We start from the raw sequence: 15,993 nt of genomic DNA, 5'->3' as shown, positions 1-15,993 counted from the left end.
TGTAAGCATGAATATATGACTTGTGAATGTTATGCTCGTCCACGCAGTTATTTTCGAAGCGATAGTCACTGTTTATTTATTTACTTTTTACAGCGTATCTACTTATCCAACTTTCCATCAGTTGTTGGTTCTTATAAGAGTAAACAAGTTGTGGAAAGCTAAAGGGCGATCGCGGTCAAATATTTACTAATCACTATAGACTGAAGTCTTTGGCCAGAGATTGAAAGAATGCATTTTAGAATGAAAATATGGATAATCTCCTCTAGAGTGCTGCAGTTGTTGTAGCGTCGACATTTCGGTACCTCTTCTTCTCTTTACTGGAGTAGAAACGCGGTTATAGCCGAGTTAACAACAGTCGCGTCAGACCTTCTTTTCGCAAGGTGGCGCCAATTGGAGATTCCAAGCGTAGCCAGGTCCTTCTCCACCTGGTCTTTCCAACGGAGTGGAGGTCTTCCTCTTGCTCTGCTTCCTCTGGCGGGTACTGCGTCGAATACCTTTAGAGCTGGATTGTTTTCGTCCATTCGGACGACATGACCTAGCGGCTACGCTGGCTGCATTTTATTTCGCTGAACTATGTCAGTGGCGGCGTATATCTCATAAAGTTCATCGTTCCATCGACTGCGGTAATCGCCGTTGCCGATGCGCGTAGGATCAAAATTCTTTCGCAAAAGCTTTCTCACGAACACCCCTTAGGCCGACTAATCAAATGATGCGATTGGGCTCTGCACCATATAGTAGAACTGAAATAATGAGGGACTCATAGAGTTGGGTTTTTGTTTGCCGACAATTTTACTTTCAATTACAAAGTCGCACCTGTTGAAAATAGATATTTTGCGTTGGATTTCGCTGCCTTATCCATTCTGGAGAAAGACGTTCTGACGGCGCGGCTGTTAAGGCCAATGATATCAATATCATCAGCATATGCTAGCAGCTGTATACACTTACAGAAGATTAAAGGTACAGTTCTGCAGCTCGAATTATTTTCTCCAGAAGTAGGTTGAAGAAGTCACACGAAAGAGAGTGGCCTTGTCTGAAACCTCGCTTGGTATTAAACGGCTCGGAGACTTCCTTCCCGTTCAGCAGGCTGGAGAAGTAATTTTAGTCTAGTCTTCTGTGTTTTACTTTGCTATCACGTTTGTGATATGATCTATGCGTTTCTTTGTCCAATCCAACTCGGTAAATTTCATTTTACGGTCACACAACAAGATTTCACGATTTTTTTTCCGATGTCTTCTATCGTCAAGGTAATTTACCGGAAATTAAAAATCTGAATAGTTATTTTCATTGGAGATATGTATGTCTCTACATATGTATATGTTATAGTTATCCGATATAGTTGAGTTTGACAAATAATCAGTAGAATATCAAAATACAACTTCTGTATTTAAATTCATTCTTAAAAAATTGACGAAAAAATATTTATAATAGCCAAATGCTTCAGTTTGAAAATCAATAGCTCGAAACCTGTTTTAGAGCCATAGTTTCATAGGCGAAGTTGTTCAGGATGATTCGTAGAATATTTTCCTTATTAGCGATTTTTCCATTTTTTCGGTTCTCTACAAATTTACCAGTGCACACAACATTAATGGACAAAATAATAGGTGTGAGTTTAGCTGGTACCTTTTTTCGGCTAATGGTGTAGGTAACTGTTCGTCAGTTTTATACCGTTATTAAGTATTTTTACGATAAAGGCGAATGAGTCCACCTCCACCATCAGTATCAACAACTTCCATTATTATTTTGTTAATTTTCCGTTCGAATGATAAGTTAGGTACATACATATATCATTGCTTCAATAAATTTTGTTGGACAATAAAATAGGTGTAAGTAATATTAAAAAAACAAGTAATGAAGCGCTATGTGCGGATGTAACCGAACATTTTATATATGTATAATATATTTAAAAAGTTGTGAAAGAGATTAGATTTAGATTTAGTTAAATTGCTTTTGCTAAACACGTCAACCATTACATTGTAATTAATTATATTAGAGATATGGGATTTAGACCATGTTCTAGACAAAATCCGTTCTTATTCAGCGCTAAATCACATAATTTCTGAGGAAAACTTAAATTGACAAGTTAATCTTTGGTTAAAATATCATACATATTGACCAAAATGAACGGATTAAATGCAAATGGAAAAAAGTAAATCATTTTAATGGGGTTTAAGTAAACACAAAAACCGTATTTATTCTTAAATAAAGAGCATCCAAAGAGTGTTTTGAGCTCGGAACGTATTATTATTTTTGGGCTTTTTCGAAACCTGGTAAAGTGGGTTTCTACATTAATTCTAAAAGTATAAGGAAACAGAAAATGCAAAACAAAAAAGAAAGGTTACCCTACTGACCCCTTAAGTCACCCGGAAGATCGAAAATCTTTATATTTTAGGTATTTGGGAGCTCAGGGAAGATTGATCCGATTCAACCCATTTTTGATCCAAATTTAAAATATATATGTATCTAACACAATGACCGATATGTTTTGTCAAAAGTCAACTATATGGTACCTAGGGGCTTGAACAGTTTCGGTTCGATTTGGATAATGTTTAGCCATGAAATGGGATACTTCAGAGGCACTACTTCATAGTTACTTAGTAAAAATGCTTACATCTATTATTTTGTCCATAAGTGTATATTGATAAATAATAGCTTAATAGTTTCATGAGGAAACTTTCGCCAACATTAAAATAGTTTGCAAAACACAGCCGCCGGATTTTAGGTAGAGATTAACTAGAGAAAAGTTTGATGTTTGTATATCCTTAATAAGGCAAACAAAATGAACCCGCTGTAATTTAAAAGTCGGTTTGCATTGAAAGATCCTCCACATATGTATATACATATGTAAATACTTTATGAAGGATAACCCAATCAGTTTTGTGGTATTGAGTTCGAAATCACATAATCAAAGATTAAAATATAAATTTATCAATTAATAATATTATTAATATGTCATTTTAGTAATAAATTATATTTGTTGTAATTATATTGCCATGACTTTCATGGAGTCAAGAAATGTGATATTGTTTTAAATTACGATGTTTACAAATGTTTTACAAATAGTTGTTGTGGGTAAAATATTTTGTAGTGACAGAAAACATTCCTGAAGTAATTTCGAGGAATGGTGCCGAATTGGCAATCCTTGGCCGGAAAAATAATCGTTTCCACTCTGGTTACTTAGACCCGTCGTAAAATGTGTTGTTGTTGTTGTAGCGACATAAAACATTTCTGAATTAAGTTCAAGTGGATGGTGCCGAGTTGATATCCCTTAGCCGAATAATAATCCTGGTCTGATCCGGTTACGTAGACCCGACTATCGTTGGATCGTAAAACCTGTTCGAAAGATTTTTCCGGATTTCTATTTCTATTTGCATTTGAATTATATTATTTCATTTGAGACTCGCTTTAGCAATCTATTTGTTTCAAGCACATAGCAACACACTTATCTTTTTCGTTTAAAACATTTGTTTTATTGAGACACCAGCTTTCTCATTTCAAATAAATGGTACTTAAAGTAGACAATTTTTTACTTATAAACGCCATGTTAGTAACCTTTTACCAAGATGGTGGTTTGCCTTCAGAACCAGCCGGCCGAGCATAGAGTGCGCTCTTATCACGGAATAGTGTCATACGTTCGGTTTCCTTCTTATCTAAGAAATGGCCAATAGCAAAACCAATAAAGGGCAACACAGCCCATACAAAGCGTTTGTCCAACCCAATCATGCTGCTATGTGTTGTTCACAGAGTTTATTAATCAGTTAACAATTCTTTATTTCGATCAAGCTGGCGTTGTCGTTCTTTCCAGGCTCTTGTATGAGTCCAGTCGACTAAAATCGTTGTTACTGTAAATGTGGGGAAGAATATAACAGCTCCGTACTTCCTTGCCAAGCGGGCTAAAGTCATAACACCTGAAAAGAATAAAATGACAGCAATGTAACAAAATTACGTAAGTGCGCTATGTCGTATTTCTTGCTATTTCTCAATACACATATTGAGTTTGCATGAAATATTGTTATTATGTATTTTATTGTAAATATATTGAAAGTAATCAAACTAAAGTTTAATTTATTTTCACAAAATTATACACAATTGCTCACACTTTATTTAGTTGCCACTTGCTTTACACGCGAACAGAAAAACAGAGAAATGAAATGTCAATCTTTCGCTCACTGTCAGTGCAATCAGCTGTGTGAGCACAGTTGGTGCGAACTGTTTTCGTACTTTGTTTGCCACAGGGTGTAGTTTTTGAATATTATTTGCTAACAATATTATATACACTATTTTGTATGGATTTTTTTTTTATATTATTATACCATAAAGAGGACATATGTATTAAGTTTGCCACGATGTTTGTAACAGCCTATATATATAAATGATCAATATATATGTATATATAAATATGAAATATATCAATATGACGAGCTGAGTCGATTTAGCCATGTTCGTTCGTCAGTATGTACGCGAACAAGTTCCTCAGTCCTAGAAATCCGGATGTATTTCTGTGCGCAAGCTGTCAATTGAGTAAAAACTGGGATATCCTGTTGAAACGTTAAACACGTGTTCCTTGGAAAAAAATGAACAACGAGTTCCTGATACTGGCCCACGCCATTGAACGAAAACCTATCAAATGGCATAACTAAGCTCTAAATTAAGATATAGAACTATAATTTGGCATAAGGGATCGCGGTAGTAAAGAGCACTTGTAGGCTTAAAATTTTGCGAAGGTGGAAGTGGTCTCGTCCCCTAATAGATTTAATGTACATACCTCCCAAACCATTCAAGCTGGAACAACTAAATTCGTCCAAGATAAATCCTATATGAACTCCTACCGACAGTATGGAAATGGATGAAATCGGGTGTCATAACTAATCAAGAGCACTCCACTAAAAATGCATTAACCAATAAATAAATACGCCGGATGCATAAGTTTTGCATTTGGTGATTTTAGAGAACTTTATAGGAATCAGCTTACATTTTGGTGAAAATCTATATCTTAGGACCTACTCGACCGATCTCTACCAAATTTAGCATATAATACTATAATCTTGACATTAATTTGAGGCAGTACGAAAATGAGGACTACAATCACGCCTGCTTCCCATATAACACAATTTTAAATTCCATCACATTTCTTCATTTTGCAGTCAACCACCAATCTTAATTTTCAATTTGTGTTCCCAACGAGTCGACAGAATACTTCAAGCTTTAAATCTTCGTATGCGATTGTTACATCAAGGATCTTCCATAAGAATATGTTACACATATATGTTACTCATTTCTTCCTAATGACTTACATACCAATCATTTGCTGTTTCCTGGACCAATCATGCCAGTAATAAATCTCTTTTCTTACCTCTGCAGATGATCTTCTGGTGTTTTTGACTGGACACAGCATTTATTTGACTAATCTCCACCAGCAGATGGAGAGTAACTGTAGCTACACTGTAGATTGTCATTATTCTAATTTCATTTAAAATCTATTTAACATAGCTTTGTGTCATTTTTATTTATGCCCATTGGAAAAAATTAATTTAAATCTTTTTAATGTAAAACACATTTAAGTTAGGTTGCATTGAAAAAAAAAAAAAATAATAATCCACATAATTTTAATATTAGCTTTCACATCTGCCGGTACCCTATTTCTTTTGGCTCAACCGTTTCAAAGCGCTTTTTCTCAGCTTCAAATAATGTTTCAAAAACATGCTCGAGACGAAGGGTTTGCACGTTAGGTACGTCATGAAATCACATGGTATTTCTAAGAAATGATGTGGGAAATAACCAGGTGTTGTCGTGGTATATCCCAACATATTGAGTGCTGAAGCCACATAGGTATCGGGCGTTGGGCACCACATACTGGCTTTAACCTTACTCATCTTGGTTGCAACGAAACCCGGTTTAATGCATTGTACTGTGATCCCACTATCTCGATATTCCGTCTGTAAATCTTCACTAAATTTATCGACGAAAGCCTGCAAAATGTATTAAAGTAAACAAGTAAATTAAAATGTCTTAAATTATTTAAAAATTTTCTATTTATGGTAATACCTTGGTTCCGCTATAAAGAGTTAACAGTCCAGCGGGTACAGATGTGATTGATGACGACACATTTATGATTAATCCCTTCTTCCTGCTCAGCATGACTGGCAAAACCAAAGCACACATGTGTGTCACCGAGTGTATGTTCACCGAAACCATGTCTAGCAAGACTTTAGGGTTCTGTTGGTAAAACGTTTGGAAGTACTCTGGGTAGGGATATGAAACGCCAACATTATTAATGAGCACACCAATGTCTAGGCCTTCAATGCCTGCTTTGATTCTATCGTAAATTCCAATGCTATCTTGGAAGTCAACATCGATGATTTTGGTTTCTACCTTGTACTCATTTTCTGAAATTTACAAAAGTTGTATGATGAAAATCTATTTCAATATTAACAACTTTATAGTACAACAGGTTGCAATGGCGTGTTTTTTTAAATGTCGAATGAAAAATTTTAACCCTCTAAATTCGTTTCGATAAAGAACAAAGAAAATCTTGTTCTATTCACTTTTGTTTTACGGATATTTTAATTCGGTTGCCTATTAAAAAAGAATACAACGTTGCCCGAAAGAGATGTTTGAATTTCATTATAACTGGCACTGTAAATATGTAAATCTTTTTCTTCTTTATTGGCGTAGACACCTATTACGCGGTTTTTGCTGTTTGGCGCCCTTTGGAGATTCCAAGCGAAGCTAGGTCTTTCTTCAACTAGTCTTGCCAATGGAGTGGAGGTCTTCCTCTTCCTCTCCTTCCCCCGGCGGGTATGGCGTCGCATACTTTTAGACATGGAGTGTTTTCATCCATTCCTACGATATGATCTAGCCAGCGTAGCCGCTTTCTTTTAATTCACTGAATTATGTCAATGTCGTTGTATATCTCATAGAGCGTATCGTTCCATCGAATGCGATATTCGTCGTGGCCAATGCGCAAAAGACCATAAATTTTCCGCAGAACCTTTCGCTCGTAATTTTGTAACATCGACTCATCAGATGTTGTCATTGGTGAATTATCCTTTGCTGAAATCGATCAGCCTCAATCCATTTGTGGATGTTTCATCATGAAGGCTGAATTTAGCGATCGTTGCGCCAAAGATACTTTCTTGCTCCCCCTGGCGTTAAAGTTGCCGAGCGCGATTTTGCCATCGTGAAGGGGGAAGCTGTCGTAAGTGCTTGTCCCCAGACGTTCACCCACCGGAGGGCATGCCAGGGCTCAGCGATCGAGTCAATCTCCCACCACGAATTTTCCACCGAATGACCATCCTCTATATGGCGACTATAGAAAGTGCCACAAGAACCAACTCGTCTCAGTCCGTGTCCCGTCCATCGCACATCTAAGACGGCGATAATGTAAGCCTTCACTATAACGAGGACATCAACCGGCTGGGCAGCGGCACCTTTTCAATTAAGGGACGAGTCACTTCAAGTGCATGCTCTTAAATCGTAACTCTTAATGCGTTTGCAACGGTCGTCATCAAAACTTGGGTCTCTCTTCCGAGGCAGTTGTCTCCTTTTCATTGAGGGCGTTATTTACGTGACGTCTTCCAAACTCAGTGTACAAACGGTTCGCTTTCTCAGTCGAAGTCGTAAGCTGCTTGAGTCATATGTAAAAGAATCGTTTCTGGCCACTCCCCAGTGAATGGCACTCAGAGAACTTTCCTCACTTCCGTGAACTTCTACTCCATTGACTCCATTATTATTACTACACATTTTTTCAATAAAGTCACAATTTCTCAAATCGTCTCTGAACCTGGCAATCAAATACTCCCTAACTTCAAAACGGTAAAACGCAGAATCAAAGAATCCCACAGTGGGTCGAAAAAAGTATGAGAGCTAATCAACATGACCCTTGCTTTATACCATATAGGCGAACGTGCGACCGCTTTCCTGTCATTAAACGATGTTTATTTAGAACAGTATCATTTGACTTTGAATTTTGGTTTTTGATCAAGTTACTGCTACTGTTTATATTTTAATATCTTAATTCTAAGTCGGTTGATGCTTGCAATTTTAATATTCAGCATTTTTTTCGGTTTAAATGGATATGCTAATTTTTTTATATATTAATATTTTTTTTTACATTTTAATACTCATGATCAATCTGAATGGGACCAATTTATTTCTTTACTAGTCTCATTTCGATTAACTCAACTCATGTTTTTTTGTTTCGTTTTTCGAAAGACGACATTACAAAGGTTAACATCGGCTGCAGCAAAGCTATTATACCCTTCATAGGTATATGCTCTAGTAGTCCAATGTAGGCCAATGTAGACAATTTGTTCGGAGTTTGTACCGTTGTCTTGGACGCGTTAGAAATCTGTTAGAATATATGTATCTATTCTTTAGGTTAAAGGCGAACTCCAACAATAAGTAGTATTTTAAACAGATAATAAGTTATATTTTCTTGCTAGAGTTTGTGAAATAACAATAAATTCTAATTATATTTAGAATAACTGTTCATATGCACATACCGATTTCCTTTGCGACATCCTCCAATTTACTCAATGAACGACTGATCAGCACCAAACTGAATCCTCGCTTCGCAAGCTGAAAAATATGGAGACCTAAATCAGCTATTAATGATTAAATATAAAAAAAAATGTAATATTGCACAATAATGGTAATGAAAATTGCTAATATGCAAAAAACAATGTAATTAAGACTGTACTCTGGCTTCTCAAAAAACCGTAATGACTTACATATGTATGTATGTTCACGTGTGAGCAAATACTGTACATATTTAATTGCATTTTCTTATGGATGCACATCTAAATGTATATACTACTTAGTATATATATAGCGTCTAGCGTCTAGCGATAAACAACACGTAATATTAAAACAAAATCAAATTGGATCGAATGGATTCTGTGTATTTTTTTTATGCCATTTATGATTTTGAAGAAAATGTCGTCCCAATGGTCACCACGGCTCCATCTGCCTATCTCCACCTTAGTTTTAAAGACTCGGTGCAGCATTTCGACTTTAGTGCGTTGCATCTTCAAGCGTTGCTTTTCTATTGGCGTAAAGCTTTTAGTTAATACAGCCCCAGGGAAAATAACCTAGAGACATTAAATCGCATGACCTGGGCGACCAATTGACTGAACCATTTCTCGAAATTAACGCACAATTTTGCTTGCATAATGCATTTTTTAATGTGAAAATTACGGGAGTATAAAATATTGAATGCCACCCGAACTTCATACTTTTTTATACTCTTGCAACATGTTGCTAGAGATTATAATGGTTTTTATTACTTGTTTTTGTTTAAAGTAATTACGTAAATTTTTTTGCATAGTCAGCGCATTTCCTTTTGTAAAGTTAATGCTAGATATGTTAATATTTGCCAAAGAAATTGCTTTTTTACTGTTTACCTAAAAAATCTCTCGTAATGCAGTTATGTGTGCTCACATCAAATAGCTTTGCACATGACATTGAAAACAGCTATTCGAGAGATTTGCTCACACCTTGTAAAATTGCATAATTGTATTATGACTGCAATATGAACCATATTCGATTCCCCGCTTCTTTGTTCGCATATTTTTTGAATGCGTTTATTATTAACTGCTTTTAGGGTACATTGTGATTAAGCCTGGACATCTTCGTTGTTTTGGGTTATTTATTATAAAATCTTACTAATAAGAGTTCAAGTTTGTTAGACTAGTTCTTGGCACAAACTGATGCCAAGTGACAAATATCAGGTGTAGTAAAGTCCATTATTTTTGCACTAATTTTAAAGTTGTAACCGATTAAGATCAAATATGCACCGTTTAGTTTGATAATTTGTTGTTCTTTTGATAGAAATTTCGACTAGCGAAATCATTCGCTTAATCTAGGTCTCGATCACTCAATGCTAAGTCCAGTCTATAATGTGGAAGGTTTAGAACATCTCAACTAAGCTCCAGGAGTTTCTGGCGGTGTAGTTGTCCTGATGAAACACAATTTCTTTCCTATTGACCAAAACTGGACGCTATTTAGAGTTTTCTTTCTTCAGATATATGACAGTACAGGTGCAAATTAAGAGTTTAACATTTTTCATTCACACGGTTCAATAGTTGACAGACAGAGTTTGACTGTATGGGAGTAGCACATAGTAGATAATTCCCTGTCAATCTCATCAAAGACATGCCAAAGATTTCTTGATAGTCAATCCTTCGAAACAGCAACGATTCGCATATCAAATTTGGTTCATGAGATTTTTCCGTTAACTCAATATTCTTTTTGCGTCTAGCCTTATTTAAATGGTTGCGAATGGTTTTTTGTGCAATGCTTAGATCCTGAGCAATCGAAAATCGGACTCATCAGCAGTGACCATCTGTTTCAGAAATGCGTCGACTTTGTTGCGAAACAGCAACGATGTTCTTACATGACGATCGGATTTGACAACTTCCGTTATTTTGTCGATAATTTCGACAATTGCCCTTCCAGATTGGATGTAAAGTAAATGAAGCCGTTCGGCATGCATTTTCGTCTTTATCGAAGAAATATTGTAAAATATGGCGTATTTTCTCATTGCTGGTGCCCATTTTTGACGCGTGCTCAAATAATACTTTTCGAAAAGATTTTTTAGCATGAAATGATACTTGGACAACGCGTGATACAGGTAACTAAAACCGTCTATTGAACAATAAGGGATTCCATTTTACAAGGAATTATATTATATTAGTCGAAAATATAATTCTCTTTCTCAGTGGCGCCATCTGGAGGTGAGACTGAATATTTATTAGACCACCGTTGTATGATATATTGATCAGTGTTATATTTAATTTCGCATTCTCGATATTTTCTGGTAACAAAAATTTCAGATCAGCTAATTTCATTAAGCATGAAGCATCGCTAGTTCCTAGAGCACCCTCTTTTAAAGTCACGCAATTTTATTTATTTATTTATTATTTATTTATTAATATATCATTTTTAAATTTTTCGTGTCGTTAAAATGCGTCGGCACGTATTAGACCTGCCGATGACAGCTATTGTGACAATACAGCTAGAGCAAAAAAAAAACGAAACATTGTCACCTATGCGACGTGCATAAAATTACAATTTAGGTCTCCAAGTTCAGCTAATACTTCAAAATAGAGACACAAAATACTCAATATGCATTCATTAATTGCAAACATTATTATTGATAAATATTTGCAGTGGCGAGTAGACTCCAGTCGGCGAGAACTACAGCCTAAGTAGTTGAACTTCGCTTATTTGCTTTCAAATTTGCATAGCGCTTGCAGCTTGAATATACTGTGGGGAAAGTAATTCTCCAATTTAATTTTCGCCTGCATTTGCTTGATCCAAAGTTAGCTGTGTCGCAGTGGTTTTGGAATAATTAATGGAAATCATTTGTATAAGTATACACAGGCACTGGTGGTGCAAGAAATACAACGAAGGGGGTACTTTTTTAAATTTGCATATTTTTGGCATTGGATTTCCAGTCATAGTTTAGATAAAGTGAAAAATTATGGCTAATAAAAATATCCCTATATGTACCTATTCATATTACTGTGGACAAAAAATAGTAAGACGCCTTCGTCGAAATATTTTCTTTCTACGTTGGTATGATTGACTGTCAGTGCCAAATTACACATCAAAATAATCAGTAAATTGGTATACGCTTGTCTTTTTGAAGTACGTAAAGTGCATTCGGCGAACTTTACGATGAGTGAAATTATTAAACAAACAACTTCCATTAAATTTTCTGGTGCCGAAACGTTTAGCATGTTGGAATAGGTAATTGTTTGTCTCGGACAAATGTTTTTGATAGGTACAAATTATTCAAAGAGGGTCGAGAACGTGTTGACGACGAACCACGTCCATGACGGCCATCAACATCAACTAATGATCGATCTGGGACAATAGACCTAAGCTCGCGGTGCATTCCTCATTCATTAATTTTAGTCTTAAATTGGTGCTTGAGAATCATCGATTAACAGTCAGAGATCTTACTGGTGTCATTGGAACATCGTAGGGATCAGTGAAAACCATTTTGAAAGGTCATTTGGGAAAAAAGAAGTAAAAGCACGATTGATTCGCAATAACGTCTGTGAAACAATGCTTTCCAATTACCAAAATTTAATCAAACGTATTATTACTGGCGATTATGACTTGTATTTATGCTTACGACCCGGAAACAGACGATCAATCGGCCGATTGTTGTGGCAAAGATGAGCCGAAGTCGAAACAACCTCGTGAAAGTAGGTCAAAAATCAATATTATATTGACAGTTTTCTTCGGTTATTGGGGTGTGGTGCACTCTGAATTCTTTCCGATCGGCCAAACAGTCAACAGGGAATGCTATTTGAGTGTTATGCGTCGTTTGCGCGAATTCGTATAAAGAGGCCGGTATTATGATTGTTTGAGTAAAAAAATTAAGAATTTTAAAATTATGAACGAAGTCTTACTATTATTTGCCTATAGTAGTATATCTGAGCTATTAATTTTGGTCAAAGTAAAAATAGCATATTATTCGTAATGAAAAATCAAGCAATTCTGGTAAATGAAAGTAAAATCGAATTACTCTGAAAATTGACAGATTTGTACTAAAAACAAGAGAAAAAACGTCAACTTCGGTTGCTCCGAAGCTATAATAGCCTTCACAATTGCTACAAAATACTCCTTACAAGAACTTTGGTCGGTCAGTTTGTATGACAGTGATCCGATCCCAGCAATTTCTTTGGAGATTGAACCGTTGTCTTAGGCAATAACCCAGGTCAAACTTCGTGAAGATATCTCGTAAGATGAATAAGCTTTCCATACAATCACTTAAATCCATCGTTCAGTTTATATGACAGGTGGTTGTATCGGTCGTTTAGCCAAATGAGCAATTTCTTGGTAAGAAAAGAACTTTCAGATCGATACGTGCCTAAATCGACTTAGCTAGTAACTCTGATCTTTTATATGCATATATGTATATATTTTATAGGGCTTCTCAAGTTTCTGTTTGGGTGTTACAAACATCGTGATAAATTTATTATACCCCTCACAGTGTTTTTTATTATATAATAAATTTTCTAGATAAATCGACGTTAAGTAATACTCGTATCCAAGCGCCCATAGAAATTAGTAGCTGTTCGGAGGCTATTAATTAAGATTCAAGGCAAAAAACTTTCATAATATTAAAAAAATTTAATATTTCATAATAATAACAAACAATAGTAAACAATATTTAATATTCAAATTACTAAGAAAATTCTCTTGTGAAATATAATTAATGCATGAATATTTTTTTCGAAACATTTTTTTTAACAGTTTCTATGACATAGACCGGAAATTTTTTTAACAGTTTCTGAGAAATCTGAAATTTGGATACGCGCTTCTCTCCCACAAGAAACTACTTATTTGTAGGAACCGATATCGGACCACTAGAGCTGCCATATAAACAGAGCGCTCAAAACCAAGGCCTTGTATGGATGATCGAAATTTGGCACAGATTATTATTTCTTTAGGCAACGCTACAATCTCTCAACATGTTCCGAAGAAACTTTTCAATTTGGAACATTATAGCTTACGATTTTTGACAATTAAGTAATGAGACTGATTTTATTGCCGCGCTTGTGATAAACCCGTGACCTTCAAATTCCCTTTCTCTTTTTCCGGCATCCCTCTGATCTCCATTGATATATGTACCATCGCTCTAGCTTGTTTAGTTCGCCTGCTGCGTCAAGTTGAGTAGACGAGTGTTTGTAGTGTCGTCACGGAAATGGAAAAACGAAATCAAGAGCAACGCGTCGCGATAAAATTTTGGGTCAAATTGGGCGAAACAGCTTCGGAAACTTATGCTAAAATTGTAAGAGTTTATGATGATAGTGCTCTAGACCCGGAAACCAAACGTCAAAGCTCACAATGGTTGTCTCCGCGCGCCGCCCGCCCGAAAAATGCTCGCATGAGCAAGCCGAAGGTGAAAACGATGATTATTGCCTTTTTTGATAGCCGTGGAATCGTCCACAAAGAATTCCTTCCACTGGCGAAAACTGTGAATTAAGTCTACTATTGCCAAGTACTCGAAAGATTGCGAAAACGAGTCAACATGGTGCGCTCAGACAATGCTCGTAACTGGATCCTTCGGCACGACAACGCGCCATGCCACACCGCCTCTTAAGGGGTCGCAGTGTTGCCGCCTTATTCGCCCGACATGTCATCCTAAAACAAAATTCGTGGAACCCATTTTAAGTCGATTACGGGCATCCAGGCGGCCGTGACGAGGGCACTCGCGGACATCCCAATCGAAGCGTTCCAGAAATGTTACGAAACATGGAAAACGCGCTGGAATCGCTGTATAGCTGCCCAAAGGGACTACTTTGAAGGGAATGGCAGAGTTGTAGAATAATCAAATATACGGTTTTTATGGAATCAGTCTCATTACTTAATTGTCATACCTCGTATAGCTGTCCAACGAACTAATCTATCAAAATTAAGTGTTTTTATAGGAACATTTTTATTTGTAAAGAATATTCTAGCTTCGCAGCAAACATGTTGTTACAGAGTATAATAGCTTTGTATTTTTTTTTTTTTGTTTTGGTTTTTTTTTTCTAATTTTAGCAAATATTTATGACATACCGCTTTCGCATAAGCTCTTCCAATACCGTCAGTTGAACCGGTGATCACTATAAAGGGGAAAAAAAAAACAGCTGATTAATATAAAGTCCAAAGCTGATAAGAGGCATGAAGTAGATTTAAGTAAAATGTAGTTACGCGCACTTTTGACAAATTAGTCTTTATCGAAATACACGAGATTACACACTATTTAATGATATCATTAATCGATGTTAAGTAGATAAAGAAATTCTGTAATAATTTCTTCGTCAAAAAGAATGATAGCCATGCAATGTGTTAGGTAAAATATTTCACTAAACTAATTTTCGATATTAAGCAAAGACTTTCTTGTCCAAAGTTTGTGGCATTAGCGCGTAACCTGCTGTTTTATCTACTTTATCAGGCGAGACAGAACGGTTTGTATGACTCAAAACTAACCAGCCCAACCGCCCATGCTGCGTATGTTCAACTTTGGCCCCAAAAAATAGGGTCCAATAATATTTACATAAACCCATGGTAGGAATTTGTTGACGATTTTGAAGCACAAAAGCCCGAGAGCTACACTGCTGAAAAACTGGAACGCAGTAATATTATTTAACACCATTTTCGCTGCGGAAGTAATTATTTTTTGTGCTAAGCGTGTAGGAGATGTGCTTTAGCAAAGAACTTGCGCTATTTATTTAAAACTTATTTCTACACAATAGTGTAGAAAAAGGATTTTCTATCAACACTGTGAAGCAATGGCACTTTTCACTTTTTCAATCTTTTCCTGCAATTGCAATCACTATTCTGCGTGCGCCTTCGTCAATATGCGTTTCCGTAATGCCGTGCATTGGTTGTGTAGCTCGGCAAAATATTGAAAAATCGATGATATTGAGCGATGTCGAAAAGCCAAATGCACTCGTTTGTCACAACCTTTTCGAAAATACATAAGTTCTTTTGTAGGCAGTCTAATTGAGAATTCTATGCGTATATCACATTCACGCTATGCCGCCGTACTCAATACCAATTGTAAACGTTCGTCGCTAATATTGTTTAATTGAACTAAAGTGCTGAACTTAGCGATTCGCTGGGAGCATAGGCACAAAATGCTTACAAAAATACACACATATCCAAATTTGTATGTGTGTTTGGTATGGAAATCGCTGGCACACTATTTTGCGCGAGTACTCTTCAGCTGCTTTCTGTCGTTGCTTCTCTCTATTTGGTCGTCCCTTCGCCGGGTGTGTGCATAATCGTCTTCATTCATGCGGCGTTTGCGAAGCGCGGAAATTCTCTGCGCTCGCTAGCAAATCCATATCGCACCACTATCACACTAACACACACGCAGAAGCACGTTTATGTGTGCGCATGGATTTATATTTTCAGTCCACCCCATGGATGGTGTGTCGCCGTGCATACCTTTATACATATATATATTTGTATGGCGCGTACGTTGGC

General features: G+C 36.4%; 3 protein-coding genes across 3 annotated transcripts; all 3 read right to left on the bottom strand.

The window, feature by feature from the left end:
• Positions 1-3,444: 3,444 nt before the first annotated feature.
• LOC108974930 (NADH dehydrogenase [ubiquinone] 1 beta subcomplex subunit 1) lies at positions 3,445-3,740 on the bottom strand. Its single transcript, XM_018943058.1, has one exon. The coding sequence runs from the start codon at positions 3,718-3,720 to the stop codon at positions 3,553-3,555; it is 168 nt and encodes a 55-aa protein (XP_018798603.1). The 5' UTR covers positions 3,721-3,740; the 3' UTR covers positions 3,445-3,552.
• On the bottom strand, positions 3,726-4,184 carry LOC108974931. Its single transcript, XM_018943059.1, has 2 exons — positions 4,095-4,184; positions 3,726-3,905 (listed from the first exon to the last, which is right to left on the bottom strand). Exon 2 carries the CDS (start codon positions 3,898-3,900, stop codon positions 3,748-3,750), a length of 153 nt encoding a protein of 50 aa, XP_018798604.1. The 5' UTR covers positions 3,901-3,905; positions 4,095-4,184; the 3' UTR covers positions 3,726-3,747.
• A 1,293-nt stretch (positions 4,185-5,477) lies between these two features.
• LOC108974925 (very-long-chain 3-oxoacyl-CoA reductase) lies at positions 5,478-15,687 on the bottom strand. Its single transcript, XM_018943050.1, has 5 exons — positions 14,992-15,687; positions 14,578-14,624; positions 8,502-8,577; positions 6,043-6,383; positions 5,478-5,966 (listed from the first exon to the last, which is right to left on the bottom strand). Exons 1-5 carry the CDS (start codon positions 15,155-15,157, stop codon positions 5,634-5,636), a joined length of 963 nt encoding a protein of 320 aa, XP_018798595.1. The 5' UTR covers positions 15,158-15,687; the 3' UTR covers positions 5,478-5,633.
• Between the last annotated feature and the right edge of the window lie 306 nt (positions 15,688-15,993).

Source organism: Bactrocera latifrons, unplaced genomic scaffold, assembly GCF_001853355.1.
Source record: "Bactrocera latifrons isolate USDA-ARS-PBARC rearing strain unplaced genomic scaffold, ASM185335v1 scaffold_6, whole genome shotgun sequence".
NCBI classification, from domain to species: domain Eukaryota; kingdom Metazoa; phylum Arthropoda; class Insecta; order Diptera; family Tephritidae; genus Bactrocera; species Bactrocera latifrons.
This window is presented reverse-complemented; position numbering and strand designations above follow the sequence as displayed.

Coding starts and splice junctions, on each gene's coding strand:
- LOC108974930 (XM_018943058.1), bottom strand. CDS start 3,720: ATGATTGGGTTGGACAAACGCTTTGTATGGGCTGTGTTGCCCTTTATT.
- LOC108974931 (XM_018943059.1), bottom strand. CDS start 3,900: ATGACTTTAGCCCGCTTGGCAAGGAAGTACGGAGCTGTTATATTCTTC.
- LOC108974925 (XM_018943050.1), bottom strand. CDS start 15,157: ATGGTGTTAAATAATATTACTGCGTTCCAGTTTTTCAGCAGTGTAGCT. Junction 14,625..14,991: donor CAGCATGGGCGGTTGGGCTG/GTTAGTTTTGAG, acceptor TCCCCTTTATAG/TGATCACCGGTTCAACTGAC. Junction 6,384..8,501: donor GGATGTCGCAAAGGAAATCG/GTATGTGCATAT, acceptor TGTAAATTTCAG/AAAATGAGTACAAGGTAGAA.